This window comes from Dipodomys ordii, unplaced genomic scaffold (assembly GCF_000151885.1).
Source record: "Dipodomys ordii isolate 6190 unplaced genomic scaffold, Dord_2.0 Scaffold70, whole genome shotgun sequence".
In the NCBI taxonomy this organism is placed as follows: Eukaryota; Metazoa; Chordata; class Mammalia; order Rodentia; family Heteromyidae; genus Dipodomys; species Dipodomys ordii.
The window spans coordinates 321684-341642 of NW_012267286.1; the positions used below are offsets into that span (position 1 = coordinate 321684).

Consider the following 19959-nt stretch of genomic DNA (forward strand, 5'->3'; position numbering starts at 1 on the left):
TGTGTGTGTGTGTGTGTGTGGTCTTCAGTTTGGGTAGCCATGCAGTAACTGCCTGAATCTTAAGCAAAGTTTAAAGGGACAGAGATCTATATAACTAGAATATTAGTAATGACTTGGAGCTTGGATTTAGACTTATTCTAGGTACCTTGCCTCCAACCCTCCCCTAGATAGAACCTTGAACTAAATACAGACACATAGCATAGGAGCATGAGAGATGAATTCATGCGCTTGTGACCCCTGGACTCCTAATTGATAACACAGTAAAACAGTATCTTGAAAAGCTAGTCATCCAGGAACCAGTGTCTCATGCCTGTAATCCTAGCTACTTAGGAGGCTGTGATCAGAGGATCATGGTTTGAAGCCACTCTGGGAAGAAAAGTTCTTGAGAATCTTATTGCCAATTAGCTGCTCAGATTTAAAACAGAAGTTCTCCAAACAGAAACGGAAAGTAGGAATAAAGGAAAGTCTGTGACTCTTATCTGCAGTTAACTACTAAAAAGACAGTTGTAGAACCATGGCTCAAATGCTAGCTTTGATCCAAAAAACAAGAGCTCAGGGACAGCACCCAAGCCCTGAGTTCAAGCCCTACGACCAGCATACACACACACACACACACACACACAACTTTAAAAAAATTAGAGTCCTATTGATGCCCAAAATACCTTTCTTGGAGATGTCAAGAATTTTACATCTACAGTAGCTAGTTGGGTGGTTGTCCTGGTGACTTCTGGATTCAGTCTGCGAAAGTTTGAATTGTGGCCTTCCCCCTTGCTCGGAATCATCAAGACCTACTGCCAAGTTACCTGTCTCACAATTGTAAGGATGGGATGGGAATGAGTACCTTGTACTATGCTTGGAGCATAGGAGACTGCAGGCAGTAAGTGTTGGCAACTTCGATCATGCCTTATGCTCTATTTCCTAAAGGTTCTTTGCAGGTGGATTTTGAGTGTTAAGAAGAATTATCGGAAGAATGTAGCCTATCACAACTGGAGGCATGCCTTCAACACCGCCCAGTGCATGTTTGCTGCACTCAAGGCAGGCAAGATTCAGGTAAGCTGTAGAACAGTTCACAGATTGAAGACCCTGTATTGCTTCATAGTAAAAATTACAGAATCTGGTTCTAATGTGCATTTGTGAGGATCGAAAAATAGCACGTTGTCTGTACATGCATAGCATGGCAATATTCTTGGTCACTAATTTGCTTTCATATGTAACCTGTATGGCCTAATTTTTTTAAAATATTTTTATTGTAAAGTTACTGTACAAAGGGGTTACAGTTACATGAGTAAGGTAATGAGTACATTTCCTATTGAGCATTGTTACCCCCTCCTTTGTTTTTCCCCTACCATCCCTTTCCTCCCCACCTCCCCAACTCCTCCCTCCCCCGCAAGCTGTAAAGTTCGTTTTCAACATAGTGTCTTGTACATCTCATTGCTACAATGGGTCAACCTGTATTCTTGTTTCAGCATTTTGTTATTTCCCCTCCCCTCCCCAAATTAGAAAAATGTATATACAAGATGCAGGACACCAGAATCAAATACAGTGAAAACAGGAGTTATACCATGGAGGAAGAACATACAAAAGAAACAAAAAAAAATTACACAGTACATTATAAGTACATTAAAAACAACAGCAACAAAGATAAAACCTCTTGGGGTTCATTTCACTTAGCATCATCTTATATGGTCATATGTACATAGATTTTGAACTTTTCTGCTTGTCCTACACAGGTACTAGTTATTGCAAAAAGGGAAACCATGGGACCTATGTTTCTTTGGGCCTGGCTTACTTCACTCAATATGATTTTTTCCAAGTCTCTATTTCCTAACAAATGTCATTCTTTCTGATGGAGGCATAGAATTCATACACACACACACACACACACACACACACAGTACATTTTCTTGATTCATTTACTGAGGGGCATCTGGGTTGATTCCATATCTCAGCTCTGGTGAATAATGCTGCAATAAACATAGTTGTGCTGGTAGCTTTAGTATGGCCTTGTTTGTGATCGTTTGGGTAAATGCCCAAAAGTGGGATTGCTGGGTCATAGGGGAGCTCTATGTGGAGTCTTTTGAGGAACCTCCATACTGCTTTCCAAAATGGTTAAACAAGTTTACACTCACACCAACAATGCAGTAGGGTTCCTTTTTGGCCTAAAATTCTTTAAAAAATTTTACCCACTGGATTCTGGTGGCTTATGCCTGTAATCCTAGCTACTCATGAGGCTAAGAGCTGAGGATCACAACTTTAAAGCCAGCCTGGGCAGGAAAGCCTGTGAAATACTTCTTTCCAATTAACCACCCAAAAGTCAGAAATGGAGCTGTGGCTCAAGTGGTAGAGTGCCAGCCTTGAGTGGAAAAGCTAAGTGACAGTACCCAAGGCTTATGTTCAAGCCCATGAGCAGTAAAAATTAACATAGCTTCATGTTATGCTTCAGTAATGTTTGGAGAAATAAACATTTGACACCATACAGTATTAAGAGGAAGAATCGTTTTTGTCATGTTATTATGAACCATAGTTTAATTCTCAAAATCTAGCCTTGTAGTGAACTGGTTTCCTAGAGAAGTTCAAGGTTCTGCACTGTATTCTCTCTAGACTCTTGGTTAATTTTATTAGTACTATTTCATCAAAGTGATTTGGGTTTTGTATACATTGATCCAGAGACTCTTTAAAAGAAAGATTGGTGTGGAAACCATTTATGTCATTCCTTCCTTTCCAGGCCAATTGTTCCCTATATTTCTGCCTGTCCTTAGATTCTAACTTCAGTGAAAACCAACTAGTTATTCTAAGCTGATGACTCCATGTAACCGTCACATGATTATTTATTATTTTATTTTATTCACTGTTCTTTTGTTTTTAAACAGACCCTAAAAATATCATCCTGTGTCTCTACTTTTATAGGGAACTCTTTTAACATACTAGATCTAAAAGAAATGACTGAGCTGAGGGTGTAGCCCAGTGGTAATACATTTGCCTAGGTTTGATCTCCAGCACTGAGATAGATAGATAGATAGATATGCAACAAATAAGTTATTTGTCTAAGAAATTGTATAAAACAGCACAGTGATGTTTTTCTTCCTTAGTCAACATTTATCAGAAATAGAATAGTGTTATTTTGGAGTGTTAAGAGTCATAAGGATTACCACCACTGAAAGTATTGCTTTTTGTGACAAATAATAAAATGATCATCTAATTTTCTTTTTTTCCTGGGCCTGAGGCTTGAATTTAGGGCATGGGAACTGTCCCTGAGCTTTTATACTTAAGCTAGCTACCACTTAAGCCACAGCTCCACTTCTGTCTCTTTTGCCTGTTAATTGGAGCTAAGCATCTCATGGACTTTGCTGCCAGGGCTGGCTTTGTGATCCTGTGATCTCAGCCTCCTGAGTAGGTAGGATTACAGGTGTGAGCCATTGGTGCCAGACTTTTTCATGTATATTTTAAACCCTACTTACAGTATTTAAAATTCTTACAGAACAGTGCAAACATGATCATTTAACTTGGGGTTTGGGTTTTTTGTTTTTTGGGCTTTTTTGTTTTACTAATGAGGGGCAGCAGGAATACATATAGAACATCAGACATTCAAAATTAACCTATACTTGAGTTGGAGTTATATTGTGCCACTTTCAAAACCCAAATTTTCTATTCATCTTTTTTCAATTGCTCTGCTTAATATTTATATCCTTATTTACAATACTTACAATCCTTAAGGTACGGCAACTGATAACAGGATCTTCAGGAGACTAAGAAGAAACAATTAAATATATATATATATATATATATATATATATATATGTATGTATGTATGTATGATGTGGTTCAAATGGCAGAGCACTAGACAAGAAAAAGAAAGCTGAGCCAGAACACAAGACCTTGAGTTCAAGCCTCAGCTACCATCACAAAAATAAATGAATGTGATAATTACTCTAGATGGACAGATTATTAATTTTTAAGGCACTTAAGCCTTTTGTTGCTGTTGTTGACAAATACATTTATGATTATCCCCCTGTGAATGAATGACCAGGTCCAGTGATTTCTTACAGGATAGGAGACTGGATAAGTTCTTTGTATCTAGACACAGTACATGTGTAAACATGAGTCAGCTGACTGAAAAGCAATAGCAGAATACCCTTTGACAAATCATCCCTTTCTTTTCCTTCCCTCCAATGTGTTTGGGGACCCAGAGCAAGCTGTCAGAGCTAGAGATACTGGCCCTGCTGATCGCCGCACTGAGCCATGACTTAGATCATCGAGGTGTGAACAACTCATACATACAGCGGTAAGATGGTTTTTCCCTAGAAAAACTGGAAAACGTTTCATTTAAATTATAGAACAGGGGATTTGGAGGCATGGATCAAATGGTAGAGCACCAGCCAGGGAGCGAAAGTGCCATATGCCAAATATTCATATCCCAGGCCCAGACAAGAAAAAGAACTGGGGTTTTTAAAGTTAAAACCATAGAAAATTTTGAAACTCTTAACTGTGCTGTCAACTTTGAAAATAGTAGCCCAGATTAACATACTAAATTGGCACTAAATAGAAATTAATAACCATGAGCTGGGAAGGTGGCTCAGTGGTAGAGTGCTTGCCTTGCATGCATGATTCCTCAGCACCACATAAGCAGAAAAAGCTGGAAGTGGCACTGTGGCTCAAGTGGTAGAGCGCTTGCCTTGAGCTGAAGAGCTGAGGGACAGCGCCCAGGCTGAGAGTTCAGGCCCCATGACCAACCAAAAAAAAAAAAAAAAGAAAGAAAGAAAGAAATTACTAGCCATATTTGTCTAGAAACATTGCACTTGGTCAAGCTCCCATAACATCTTCCCGTTATATTTAAGGGAAAATGGAAAATAATAATAATAATGTAAATTTAATGCTGTGTTGGTCACATTTTAAGTCTGAAGTACAAAAAATATTTATGCTGAGTCTTATTTCTTAGATAATTACTATGAGTTTTGCTTTTGTTTAAGATAACATTGAGAAGTGCTTAGCTTGGCTGGACTCTCACTTAGTGAGCTCACTTCAGTCTGTAGGAGGAGGATTTGAGTCCAAGTAGAAGCTACATTGCACTATGCAGGAGAGCTTGAGCTTCATAGTCAGGCTTAGATTCAAATCTTCACTCTTCCAGATGGCCTTGGTCAAGAGAATTAATTTCTTTATACATTAATTTTCTTGTGTTTGAATGCGTGTGTGTGTGTGTGTGTGTGTGTGTGTGTGTGTGTGTGTGTGTGTTCTCGCACATGCATACCAGTACTGGGGCTTGAACTCAGTGCCTTGGACTTGCACTTGGCGAATTTTGCTCAAGGGTGGAGCTCTAACAATTGAGCCGCACCTCTACTTTGTCTTTTTGCTGGTTAATTAGAGATAAGAGTCTCACAGCCTGTCTTACCCAGACTGGCTTTGAACTGTGGTCCTCAGATGTCAGCCTTCTGGATAACTAGGATTACAGGCATGAGCCACCAGCACCTGGCTACTTTCATTTTCAGATGTGTGAAATGGAGATGATAATAACCAGCCCATATAGCAGAGTTGGTCTAAGTTTTCAGACACACACATCACTACCAGCCTGAAGGCCCCATGTTTGTCATGTTAAATCCTAGCAACAGATGTTACAGGTAGTTGTTTGTGCAGGAGGTAAGGTTAGGCTGTACAGCACCAGTCAAGCACTGCAAATCCCTAAATCTAATCCTCAAATGCCATCAAAAAGTAAAAAATAAGAAAAAGTCCATGAGACTCTCATCTCCAATTAATGTCCAAAAAAGCCACCAGTGTTAAAAGCACAGGGATATCACCCAGACCCTGAATTCAAGTTCCAGGACCAGCATACACACACACACACACACACACACACACACACACACACACACACACGATACTTTGGCACTAAACTTTTGTACTTCACAAAGGCTATACTCATCTGTGTTGACAAAGGAGATGGTAAAAATGGTGTCACATTTCATCAGTTTGTGTGTGGGTTTTTTTTTTTGAGCCACTTGTTTTTTCACAGAGCAGTTGGCTGAAAAGAGACTATATTGACATAAGAACGATCATCTCTCACAACTAAGATGAAGTGTGCAAATGATTTGATGGATGCAGAGATGTCTTAAGGCAGTTCCAGATGTGTGAGATCTTGAGGGTATCTGAGAACAGCTCTCTAATCACAGTCTCTTGATCTAAATAAACAGAGAACTTCATGTCCGAGGAATTACAGTGAGGGAGCCACTGCCATGTGCTGACTGAATGAGAAAAGATAGGAAGCTCTTGACTGCCACAGTCAGGCCTTTGTCTGCTCTTGAAAATCTGTTTTATAGAACTGACTGGGTGAGATGCCTTTGCCAATATTGGAGAGGCCATGAATTCAAGCCCAGCACACACACCAAGAAAAAAGAAAAGTGGGGATAGGGGAATGAGAAAGCAGTAGATAAGTCAATGTCATTATACATATACATGGAATAGCACAGTGAGATCCTCTGTACAATGAATATGCATTAATAAAACATGATGCATAGCATAGTCAGACCATATAAGTCAGGCAATAGTGGCTCATACTTGTCATCCGTACACTTGAGGCTGAGATCTGAGGATCACAGTGCAAAGCCAGCCCAGGGACACATCTGAGAGTCTCATATCTCCAATGAACCAGCAAAAAGTAGGAAGTAGAAGTATGTGCCAAGTAGTAGAGTGCCAGCCCTGAGCAAAACAACCTAAAGGACAGTGCCAAGGCCCTGAGTTCCAGCTCCACACCCAACATACACACACACACACACACATACACATTTATGTAATATAGCATTTCATAGTCAGTCTGACCTAAAATTACTAGCATGCAGACTGTTAGGGTATAGATTGCACTGAGATGCTATGTTGCTGTGCTTAAGAAAGAGAGGGGGGAAAACTCAAATAATTTTCTATTTTTCCTTTGTTTATTTTTAAATAAGTACCCGGAAGAAAACATCTGGAGAAACGTCATCTCTCTTGAAGAAAAAAAAAACTCCTGGGAAAAATTATAGATTGCAGAATCTTGCTTTCACACACCACAAAGCAGATTCCAACCAAGGCATCACAACTTCTTTTTTAAGTTAAAACAGTTTTAGAGACTTGTTATTTCTTCCTACATCCCTGGGGTTTGAGGAAAACAAGATTTTTCCAGGGATTTTTTTTTTTTCTTACTTGGTAAGGGAGTGATTTCTGAAGGGAGATACTTAAGATAGTAAAAGTATCATAAGCATTCCCACAGAAAATACTGTCTTCTCAAAAGGTATGTTCTGTTCAGACCTTGTCTGATATTCAGATTAACATGTAGATCAAATCAAAAGAAGAAGATATATGTTTATAGTGTAGCATGGTTAGAGAAATTGACCTCATTTGTTCATTTCAAAAAGTCTGAACTTTAGAAGGTTGTCCAAGGGGGTTACGATTTAACGTGTCCAGTACTTCTTGATCAGAGTCACCCCTCACATATTGACCCCTTCCTATCTGTATCCTCTCACCCAAATGCATTTCACATTACTCACTTCCTTTATCAAATATATTCATTATGGTAGCTCATACCTGTAATCCTAACTATTCAGGAGACTGAGATCTGAGGATCTTAGCTCAAAGTCAGCTTGGGCAGAAAAATCCTGATCCAATAAATTACCAATAAAAGCTGGAAGTAGAGCTATGGCTGAAGTGGTTAGAGCACTAGCCTTGAGCAAAAGCAGCTCACAGACAACACCTAGGCCGAGTTCAAGCTCTAGGACTCACAAAAAATAAAATAATTTTTTTGTTGTTGTTGGTTGTGGGGCTTAAACTCTGGGCTTGGGCGTGATCCCTCAGCTCTCCAGCTCCAGGCTATTGCTCTACAACTTGAGCCACAGCGCCACTTCCGGTTTTCTAGTGGTTTATTGGAGATAAGAGTCTCACGGACTTTCCTCCCCGGGCTGGCTTTGAACTGAGATCCTCAGATCTTAGCCTCCTGAGTAGCTAGGATTACAGGCGTGAGCCACCGGCGCCCTGCAAAATAAAATTCTTATATTTGTTCTTACACTTTTTCATTCATCCACCCTCTCCCACTACATCCCCTTACAATCTCATTTCAGCTTCCTTTTTTTCTTGTTGTTGGTCGTGAGGCTTGAACTCTGGGTCTGGATGCTGTCCCTCAGCTCTTCAGCTCAAAGCTAGCGCTCTACCACTTGTGCCACTTCCATTTTTCTGGTGATTTATTGGAGATAAGGGTCACAAGGACGTTCCCGCTTGGGCTGGTTTTGAACCGTGATCCTCATATCTCAGCCTACTAGTAGCTAGGATTACAGGCATGAGATACTGGCACCCTGCTTCATTTCAGCTTGATACTCATTTTGTTAAACTGCCTGTTAATTGCACAAAAGATTTACTCTAGGAACTTTCACTCCTGTATAGACTACAATAAGTGAAATGCTGTATATAAGCCTATGCCTCAGTGTCATTCACTCTTTAACAACTTTTCAGAAATTAACTTGAAGCAACATCCCTTGAATAGCAAGGTGTCCCTTCAACTGTTGTTCGAGTCCCTGATTCCTTTCTCCTGACTGTCATGGTGTGGAATCCTATGCATGTGCTGGGAAAGCTTTGGAAGGTCCATGCTCCATGTATATTCTCCTGCGTGGATGGGGAAGAAAAGAGTAGGAAGACAGTGGTTGAAGTCTGGCTCTCCACTAGAGATAATGGCCAACACTTAGGTGGCAAATGAAACACCATCTTGGATGTATCTATTTGGTCAGATTTAGGTTTGATGATCCTAGACTCCTTACAGCGAAACTATCTTTCATGATAGGCCAATGTAAGGAGCTAGAATTCTGGCACTTCTCTGGGCAGAAAGAGAACTATAGAATATCAGTTGTGCTCTGTCTTCCATCCGTTCCTCCCTCCTCCATATTACATCCTTCCTCCCTCCTCCATCCTTCTTTAAATCCCTACCTTTCTTCCTGCATTCTCCATTGATCCTTCATTTTTCCACCTCCATCCTCCGTCTTCCCTCCACCCCTCCTTCACTCCCTCCTTCATGCTCCCTAACTTCCATCCTCCCTTCTCCCCTTTTTCCTTTGTTCTCACTCCCTACGTTGCTTATTCATCCAACTTGTTTCCAACCTCTATCCTTTATCTTTCTCTCTCTCTTCTTTCTTCCCTTTTCCTCCCTCCATCTTCTATTTCTTTCTACTTCCACCTTGATCTTTCACCCTTCATCCTCAGTCCTCTCCTTTTTCCCTCCCTTTAACCTCTCACTTATCCCTTCCCTCCCTTCTTCCATTCTCCAGCCTCAATCCTCCATCTTTCCTCTTCCATCCTTCACTCCAGACTCCATCCCCCCTCCTCCCTTCTCTGCCTCCTTCTCCTCCTTCATGGATCATTGCTTGCCTGGATTCTCCTCACTCACACCCAGTTCATTTCATTCCATCACGGTCAATTCTTTCCTTATATGCGGCTATAACCCTGTACAAGCTGACCTTCAGTTGAGCATTATCTCAGAGGAAAAGGTAACATAAATTTGTTTCCGATTTTAAGTCAGTTGTGTTTTGAAATTGAAAAATACTGTTGGCACGATCATACTTACAATCCAGTCCTTATTCCTTGCATCTTTTGTTTATTCAATATCAAAGCCACTGACAGGTTCATTGGAATTCGAAATTTGACTCTTCTATTCATTTCCCCCGAGATGACCTCACACTTTTCTCAACAGATGAGAAAATTGGTGGTCTGGTTTATTTTGTTCGTAGTTCTGCTAGTTAAACAAGAAGCTAATCTCCCATAAACTCTGAAAAAAGCCAGAAGTGAAGCAGTGGCTCAAGTGGTAGAGCATTAACCTTGAGCAAAAAAGAAAAAGCTCAGGGACAGCACTCAGGTCCTGAGTTCAAGCCCCAGGAGCTGTGAAGAATGAGTTGACAGAGAAAAAGAAAATGACTTTCTGTATTCATCAAAATGTTTTTCAGAAGTGAACACCCCCTGGCTCAGCTCTACTGCCACTCCATCATGGAACACCACCACTTTGACCAGTGCTTGATGATTCTCAACAGCCCCGTAAGTACTTCCTTTCTTGTTGTGGAATGTTAAAAGGAAGCTTTATAAATTGTTTTATTTTTAGGTTTTGGACTTCTTCCCAGCCTCATAAATTTTTGAACACACTCTATTCCTTTTTGGGTAAGAAAGGCAAAGCCAAAACCTTGAGTGATCTCCGTGGCCTCTCTACTCAATGCAACCTAACTGCCTAATGTTGCCTGATAAGGGATATTTGGCCACTTGGCTTGATTCGATTATTCCAGATTAGAAAGAAAATTAGTATTTTTTTTGGCTCTTGATTAATTCTGCTTTAAAAAAATCACATGAAGTAGATTATACAGTTTTGGGTTCATTTTCACAAAACAGTACTGAATTTTTGCTAATTTTTTTTTTTTACGCTGTTGGGATTGAACCCAAAGTCTATGCTAGGCAAATGATCAACCACTGAGCCACACCCCCAGCTCTCCTTTTCTTTCTTTTCTTTTTTATTATTATAAAGGTGATTACAGAGGGATTACAGTGAGTACATTTCTCTTTGGACAATGTCAGTCCTTCCTTCTCTCCCAGATTTTCCCTCCCATCCCCGCCCACAAGTTGTACAGTTCATTAGCAACGTAGTGTCTATGAGTTCCATTGCTGCATTTGTTCATCTTGTCTATCCATTTCTGTGCCTCTTCTTACCTTCCCAAAGACAGACAGACAAACAGACAGGACAGAAAGAAAAGAAAAGTAAAACAGCCTAAAAAAACAAACCTCTTGTTTCTACCTCCTGGACAGCTCTCCTTTTTTATTGAAACTTCTAACCATTAACAAATACAGTTTTGTTAACAACTTGATGAAATTAGTATTTGTCAATGTAAGAAAACATATTAACAGAAGGATGTAAAGGAGCGAAATAGAGGAATGAGATTGATTGGAACACATTGTAAATATGTAGAAATGTTATAATGAAATTTCCCCTGTGTAACAAATCTAAACTAATTTATTAAAGAAAAAAGTATATAACAAGATGTGCTAAATTAACCTAGTTAAGGAAAATAACCTAGTTAAGGAAATTAACCCATCCTAAAGTTATTAGTGGTTGTGCTTGTCTACTGAAATTATTAATATTTTTATATTCCCTTTTGGTTTGTTTAATCCTACATTTTTGTGTGTATGCAGGTCTCAGAGCTTGAATTCAAGATGTGGTGCTGTCCCTGGGTTTTTTTCACTCAAGTCTCGTGCTCTACCACTGGAGTCACATCTCCACTTCTAGCTTTTTTGGTAGTCAATTAGAGAGAAGAGACTCACAGACTGTTCTGCCAGGTCTGGCTCCACTTTGATCCTCAGATCTCAGCCTTCTGAATAGCTAGGATTACAGGAATAAGCCACCAGCACCCAGCTGGTGCTGGGTGCTATTTTTATGATAAGGTAGAAATAACCACAACCTAAAACAAGCATAGCAAAGGGTGTATAATCTTGAAGGGATTTTAACACCATGTCTTTAATTATTACAGATGTGGCTAGTTCTTCCCCAAGCCCAAAAAGAAAACTATTCTGCTCATTATTGTATAAATAAAAGCCTCTCACTGGGTCAGCAGCTCATGCCTGTAATCCAAGTTACCTGGCAGCTAAGATCTGAAGATCCAAGTTCAAGGCTAGTCTAGGCAGAATAGTCCATAAGACTCTTACCTCCAGTTACCCAAAAAGTGAGAAATAGAACTATGGCTCAAGTGGTAGAACACTAGCCATGAGCAAAGAAGCCCAGGACAGCAGCCAGTCCCTGGGTTCAAACCCCAGGACTGGTACCAAAATAAATAAATGCCCCACTGCTCAATGGATGGCTAAGTCCCACTACATAATAGACAGTTGTCAGTTCATAAACCCCTCAAAGTGTCCATTCCTGATGTGGATCTGATTTAAAGGTTCAGGCTCTCCCCCGCCACCCTCTCCTTGCTGGTGGACTTCTCCTGTTTGTTCCTTCCTGAATCTTCCCTGTCCTTCCTCACCTTCAAGCCTCCATGGCATTTCCTACTCCTCCAGCCAGAGAAGGGAAGGAAGGCCAGAAAGACATAGAAGGGAGTTCCAGGCCTCCCTCTTGTTTGAGGTGGAGGAAAATGAATTCTCTTCAGAGTGGGTGAAAGGTGAAAAGTTCTGCATTCTGAGTAGAACATGGGTTTTCTGTGTATATGGCTCTGTGTTCTATCCCTAGCACAACAAGAGGGGACAAAAGAGTTACACAACCTGTTTGGGTAACCTCCTCAGTAAGGCTGTGTATGGTCTAATGTAGATTGGTTTGCTGAGATAGCCGATTGCTTATATGTTGCTTCATGTCTGATTGATGCCGGTATACTGTACACAAGTCTAGGGTAGAGCTACCAGAACTGTGGGAGTTGATTGTGTGTGTGTGTGTGTGTGCGCGCGCGCGTGTGTGTGTGCATGCAGTTCCTAGGGCTTGAATTCAGGACCTGGCTGCTCTTCCTTAGCTTTTTCCCTCAAGACTGGCACTCTTTCACCTGAGTCGTAGATTCACTTCCAGCTTTTTGCTGGTTAATCAGAGATAAAGAGTTCCATAGATAGCTGGGCACCAGTGGCTCCTGCCTGTAATCCTAGCTACTCAGGAGGCTGAGATCTTAGGATCTCGATCAAAGCCAGCCTGGGCAGGAAAGTCCATGAGACTCTTATCTCCAATAAACGACTAGAAAACCGGAAGTGGTGCTGCGGCTCAAGTGGTAGAGCGCTCGCCTTGAGCTGAAGAGCTGAGGGACAGCACCCAAGCCCAGAGTTCAAACCCCATGACTGACCAAAAAAAAAAAAAAGTCTGTGAAATTCTTTATTAATTAAATCATGGAAAAAGCTGGAAGTAGTGCTGTGGCTAAAGTGGTAGAACACTAGCTTTGAGCAGAAGACGTTCAGGGACAGTGTCCAAACAAAGAGTTTAAGCCTCAAGACAAGCCAAAAATAAAAAATAAAAAAAGAAAGTTTCAGAGATGTTCCTGCATGGAACTGCCTTAGAGACAAGATCCTCGAATCTCAGCCTCCTTAGTAGCTAGGATTGTAGCTTGGAGCCACCAGAGCCCCAGTGGGAAATTTTGGCCTTTAACAAGAAAGCTATCTTGATTCTTAACATACGGACTCTTCTAGTCGCTTTTCACATCATTAAACACATGCCCAAAGCTCTCTCCTTTGCTCTGGACTGCCTTGAGCTTCTGGCACTTTCTTATACATCTCAATCTGGCATTTGCATCTGGCTGTTTTGGAGATGGCCTCAGACCTGCCCATGGGTGCTGCAGAGTTACTCAGAGGGAGTGGCTCTCTCTGGGGTTGTCACTCAGGGTACACGTGGCCTGCTTTTAACAATTTTTTCCACAAAGCATCTTATCTCCCATGTGTGCATTTCTTCCAAGACTCAACCTTTCGCAGAAATGTATGGCTTATTATCCTGGAAGTATCTATTCTTCCCTCAGAATTGGCTGTGTACTTCAGCTAAAACTTGCTTTTTAAATATATCTTATTACAAGTGCATTTCCAAAGCAATAAAAAGAAAATAAAACAAAGAGCATGCTAACATATATTGAAAGCATTACCATCCAAGGACTCTGGTTGTGTGTATATGTCTGGCTCAGATCATAAGATCTGTCTGTAGATCATTATCTTTGTAACTACATTTATATGCAAAAGAAATTATAGACCCTGCTTTGAGAAGAAGAAACATATAAAAAAAAACCAGCAGAAAATAATGTTCTGCTTGAAATAATTTTTTATCCTAAGATAAATAAAAAGTATCAGAAGTTTTCATATCTCTTTTCCAAAAATCTAAAAATTCTAAAAATGATTTAATATCTAAAAATAATGTTTATGGACCCAGCGCTGATGGTTTATACCTGTAATCCTAACTACCCAGCAGGCTGACATCTGAGGATCGAGGTTCAAAGCCAGCCTAGGCAGGAAAGTCCATGAAACTCTTACCTCCAATTAATCACAACAAATACATATATATAAATAAAATCCAGAAGTGGAGCTGGGGCTCAAGTAACAGAGCGGAAGCCTTAAGAGAAAAAGCTCAGGGTCCAGGCCCTGCATTCAAGCCCCAGGACCAGCACCAAATATAATCATCATCATAATGTTTTCAGTTGTGTCTGTAGGCTTTTCTCATCTTATATCCATACTACAGTGTCAACATTAGTTATGGGATAGCTGGTATGGGGTGGTCATCGGCCTTGCCCACCCAGAGGTCCCCCGACCTCCTAACATGTCTAAACCTCAGGACTTTATTTTTCTTGGCCCTGATATTTAAGAAGCATATCTGACTGAACTTAGAGATGTTTTGAGTATATTCTGAGTGTCCACGCTGTGCGTTTTACTTAGTTCACAATGAGAAAGTGACTGTGCTTTAAATTACAGGCCAGAATTAAGAATGGTAACATAGCAAAGCCCTTCAATGATCACACAAGGCCTAGCCCCCTTTAAGTAGACGCCTCAGCCCTTGTGAGTACCACCACGATCGCCAGCTAGGAAGCACGTCTTGGTTTCAGGACCTCTGCCCAGCTGCCCTGTCAGGTTCCCAGAGAACAATGCATGGTTGATTTTTGGTATTGATTAAGATGTATACATTGGCACCAGTACGTTGGGCTTCAGTGCTTCACATTTGGAACCCTGGTTACTTAGGAGGCTGAGATCCAAGGATCACACTTCAAAGCCAGCCCAGGCAGGAAAATCTAATTGGAGATTCTCATCCCCAATTAACCACCAAAAAGCAGGAAGTGGAGCTGTGACTCAAGTGGTAGAGCACCATTTTTGAGTAAAGGAAAAGCTAAGAGACAGCACCCAGATTCTGAGCTCAAGCCTCAATACTGAAACCCAATATATATATTGGCTTATTACAAAAGCGGTAGAGAAATAACTTTAATAATCAAATGTTTTAGAATTTCACAATTTTCACTTTTTGATTCCTAAAAAAAAAAAATAGGACTTGAACAAGACCTTACATTCTTGCTCAACTTTTTGCTCAAGGCTAGTGCTCTGCTCCCTGACTTGAGCCACACTTCCAGTTCTGCCAGTTTGCTGGTTAATAGCAGATGAGCATCACTAGGATTTGTCTTCCCTAGGGTGATTTGTATTCCCTAGGATGGCTTTGTATCAAGTTCCTGAAATTACAACCTACTGAGTAGGCCTGAGCCACTGGTGCTGGTCTTCATTCTTTTTTAATAGTGTATGTTAAATTGTACGTGGTAAATGATTGCTTCTAGACGTTTCCATGCATGCATATGATGAATTTTGACCATAATCAACTGCTTTGTTACTCTCCCAACATTCCTTCTCATGCTTTCTTTTCCCCTTCCACCTCCCTAATTGTTTTTTTTTACTTTCAGGACTTGGTTTTATTTCACTTCCACAAATGGAGGGAACATGCAATACTTGATTTGGGGGGGCTAGATTATTTCACTGAACAAGATGATTTCCAGTTCCATTCATTTTCTGACAAATTATCTAATTTAATTCTTCCTTATAGCTGAGTAAAATTCCATTCTTTACATCCAGTAATATGGCTCTTGATATTTCAGTTTCCCTTGTTACTACAGTGTAGCAATTAAATTGCTAATTAAATTGATAATCAGCAATTAAATTGATAATCAGCTATTAGATTTTAGGTGTGATCTAAGGCCCAAGGAGTAGCAGAGTTGGAGATACACGCGTACATAGGCAGGTGTAACATTCTATGGTTTCATGGTATTGAAGGAAGCATGTGTCCAGTAAATCACAAGTTCAGAATAGCAGGCATGTGTGCAAGACATTATATCTTCATGCATTTTCATGTGAGCACCGTCTGCAGGATCACCACTAATGATACTTTTTTTTTAAGGGCAACCAGATTCTCAGTGGCCTCTCCATTGAAGAATACAAGACCACATTGAAAATAATCAAGCAAGCTATTTTAGCTACAGACCTAGCACTCTATATAAAGTAAGTCTTTAGAAAATTATCTTCTAAAACAGGTCTTAAAAGTGTTTGAAGCTGGCTACTGTTGTCTTAGGCCTAGCTACTCTGGAGCCTGAGATCTAAGGATCCTAGTTTGTAGCCAGATCAGTCAGGAAAGTTTGTGAGATGCTTATCTCCAATGAACTTCCAAAGAGTTAGAAGTGAAGCTGTGGCTCAAGTGGCAGAACACTAGCCTTGAGTAAAAAAAGGCTCAGGGATAGCATTTAGGCCCTGAGTTCAAGCCCCAGGACCAGAACACATGCACACTCACACATGCGCGCACACACACAGTGTGTATATACAAGATGCAGGGCACCAATATCAAATACAGTGAACATAGGAGTTATACCGTGGGGGAGGAACATACAAAGCAACAACAAAATCACATGGTACATTATAAATACGTTAGAAACAATAGCAAGAAAGAAAAAAAGATATTTGTGTCCCTATCTTGGGGCTCATTTTGCTTAACATCATCTCATCTGGTCATATGTACATAGCTTTTGGCCTTTTCTGCTTGTCCTACACAGGTACTAGTTATTGCAAATAAGAGAAACCATGGGACCTATCAAACAAGTAATTCTTGTTTCTGTTTTATTTGATGTTGGCAGAGGAAGAATGTTAATGTACAACTTGGAAGTTAATTATTCTAAAATTCAGCTACACATTACAGTGCTAGGTTGTGGTGATGCATTTTCACAATTGCTCTGCATTTCTGAATGCTAGCAAACACTTTTTCCTGGGTTTGAACAACCATGTATTGCCACCTTCCAGAGAGTGAAGTGTTTTCAAGTGTGGGAAGACAGGGAACCTGGAGCCATACCTGTGGGATTTCCTTTAGCACAGAGCACAGGTCTCTCCCTCTGCACGAGGATTAGAGGCAAGGAATTTGCCACTCTTAGGAGAAGAAAACCAAGCAAAATGGACAGCCCCAAATGTCTATCAGTTATCTACTGCTCTGTATCTAACTTCAGTATCTACGTCATTGAATTTTGGAACACTTGAAGGGTAATTAGAATTGAATGTTGGGGAGGGCACACAGGGGATGGGTGGGGGATGATGGCAGGCGTGCCTTTGATCAAGAAGCACTGGACACTTAGACACTAAATTGAAGCCCCCTCATGCAACCCTTTGAAGTTCAAAAATAAATTGTTGTGGGAGGGGGGCAGTCAGTACTGGGGTTTGAACTCAGGGCCCAGGCACCGTCCCTGGGTTTTTTGGCTCAAGGCTAACACTCTACCACTTTAGCCACAGTTCTACTTTGGTCTTTTGAGTAATTACTGAAGATAAGTCTCATAGACTTTCCTGCCTGGGCTAGGCTTAAACTGTAATCCTCAGGTCCCAGCCTCCTGAGTAGCTAGAATTACAGGTGTGAGCCACTGGCATCCAGCTAAATTAATTTTTAAAAAAAATTAAACACCCCAGTGGTGATTCATGCTTGTAATCGTAACTACTCAGGAGACTGAGATCTGAGCATCATGGTTCAAAGACAGCTGGGGCAGGAAAATCCATGAGATTCTTACCTCCAATTAACTACCCATAAAGCTGGAAGTAGAGCTATGGCCCAAATGGTAGAGCCTTGTGCAAAAAAGCTCAGAGACATTACCCAGGCCCTGAGGACTGGCACATGCAAATAATAATAGTAATAACAGTAATAGTAATAATTATTATTACTATTATTATTAGAGCAAAAGAAAATACAATAAATTTCAATTTACTCCATTTGTAACAGATTTGTTATACCAAGTATTTGAAAAGTACCTTGAACCGCACAGCCTTCCGGGACTTGTCATGTCCAGTGAGCATCTCCTCTGATACCCTATGAAACTACTATTAATTTGTGAAGATCCTATGTAGTAAATTTCAGAGCATAACACTTTTCTTGAGTCTTGTGTGTCTAGCTAGATTTTAAAACACTAGGGAAAGAACAACTTGTGATTGCTCAAGATTTATAGCAATGATGGGTATTATTACACGTCAGATTATATTTACTGAATCAAAGTGGGAGGAGCTAAATTCAAGCCCTAGAACCGCTCAAAACAAAAAAGTAAATGAAGAGTGAGAATAAGTATTCAATGACTTTTAAATGTTGATTTTTAGATGAGGGGGTTCTACAATAAGAATTATTTTTCTCCAAATATTTATTTTCTGAGTATAAGAGACTAAAAGTTGATAAGAGACAGGGAACTAACCATAATATTTTTCTTCATTTTCAAGGAGACGAGGAGAATTTTTTGAACTTATAAGAAAAAATCAATTTAATTTGGAAGATCCTCATCAAAAGGAACTATTCTTGTAAGTCAAGTTTCTTTACCTGGTTAATTTGCTCACTGTTAGTTTTTATTATTTGTTACAACATGATGATCTTTGAGGCTGTCAGACTTCATCGGAGTGCTATTTGAAGGGCTGTTGAAGTGAAAATAAATACACATGTAAATTCAAGTGAATAAGTTGTTCCTTCCTTTTAGACTGACTTAGAATGGACTAGAGTAGTAAAGTATCCATTGGCTTCCACTCAATCTTTGGATGAAAGAGCTGAAAATAAATCATTTTCTGTTTTGTGAGAGCAAGTTGATGGCTGCACTGAGTACTGGTGGCTCATGCCCATTATCCTAACTGATCAGGAGACTGAGATCTGAGGATGGAGGCTGGAAGCCAGCTGGGGCAGGAAAGTTTGTGAAACTCTCAACTCCATTTAACCAGCAAAAATCCAGAAGTGGAGGTGGAGCTCAAGTATCAAGCTTTAATAAAACCCAGTTCAAGTCCGAGTATACACACACACACACACACACACACACACACACACACACACAGATGATACACATGGATGACACTCAGCCTAGCAGTGCTGTTAGAATTGGGGCCCTTCAGGATCTCTTTTATCACCAGTATACCTTTCCCTTCCTTCTAGCACCTTTGTTCTTGTTGTTAGGTTTTGTTTTGTTTTACAATAGCTACCTATGTTGTGGCGAGAACAAGATCAAAACAAAGGAGCCAAGAGGCAGTCATCGAGAAAAAGGAGACATCGAATTCTAAGGATAGTGTGCACACAATTTTGAAGTCAAACACTGCTTTAATAACTGGGGAGATTACTTTGCATGCCATGAAAGACACAAATTATAAGGAAAGAACAGAGGGATTCGCAGCTGTCTATTGTGTGTAGCCATATGTCATTGCATGGTCTCATGGGCTTTTTAGAATAGCTCAGTACAAAAGAAAGTGCCTCCTGCTGTGGTTAGTGAATACTTGTTCTCAATATAACAAGAGGTACAAGAGGAGATTCCCTCTGAGCTGTTCTGTCCTGGCCTGACCTCTTGTGGAAAAGTCTACAGTAGGCCTGACACCCACCTGGCCCCTGTGTTGGTGGGATTGTAGTTAAGGGCACAGGGTATCATCTTAGAGACAGATGTACTGTCAACTTATTGAAATCCTTTGTGACCATGACAATCAAAAATAGCTCTAAGCCAGATGCTGGTGGTGGCTCACACCTGTTATCCTAGCTACTTAGGAAGCTGAAATCTGAGAATTGTGGTTCAAAGCCCAGGCAGGGAAGTCCACAAGGCTCTTATCTCCAATTAACCACCAAAAACACAAGTGGAGTTGTGGCTCAAAGTGATAGAGCGCTAGTTTTGAGCAAAAATACTTAGGACAGTGAGTTCAAGCCTCACAATCCATATATATATATGTATAGATAATATATATTATATATAATATATATGTATATATATGTGATAGATAGCTAGATATAGATATAGATAAATATATCTCCAGGGCACTGATTTTAAATCAGAGAATCAGTGCAAGAGAGAGTACCGTTTTCTTTTGATACTTTGCCTTGAGTGTTAATATCTTAAGGGAATGGCCTATTGCCTATTTCTTTAAACTAATTAAAGGGGTAAATACATCAGACATTCAGGTCTGAGTTGGGAGCATCAGGCTAAAGGCAGAGCCATGTTCAAGCACAAGGTCTTGTGTTCAGCTAGAGAGACT

General features: G+C 40.3%; 1 protein-coding gene across 1 annotated transcript in view; it reads left to right on the forward strand.

The window, feature by feature from the left end:
• The window catches only part of Pde5a (phosphodiesterase 5A, cGMP-specific), a 128456-nt gene that overhangs the window by 99317 nt on the left and 9180 nt on the right, over nt 1-19959 (forward strand). Inside the window, exons 13-17 of the mRNA XM_013023842.1 lie at nt 925-1050; nt 4188-4282; nt 9945-10032; nt 15854-15954; nt 18187-18264. Coding sequence (XP_012879296.1) covers nt 925-1050; nt 4188-4282; nt 9945-10032; nt 15854-15954; nt 18187-18264 — 488 coding nt within the window. The remainder of the gene's footprint in view (nt 1-924; nt 1051-4187; nt 4283-9944; nt 10033-15853; nt 15955-18186; nt 18265-19959) is intronic.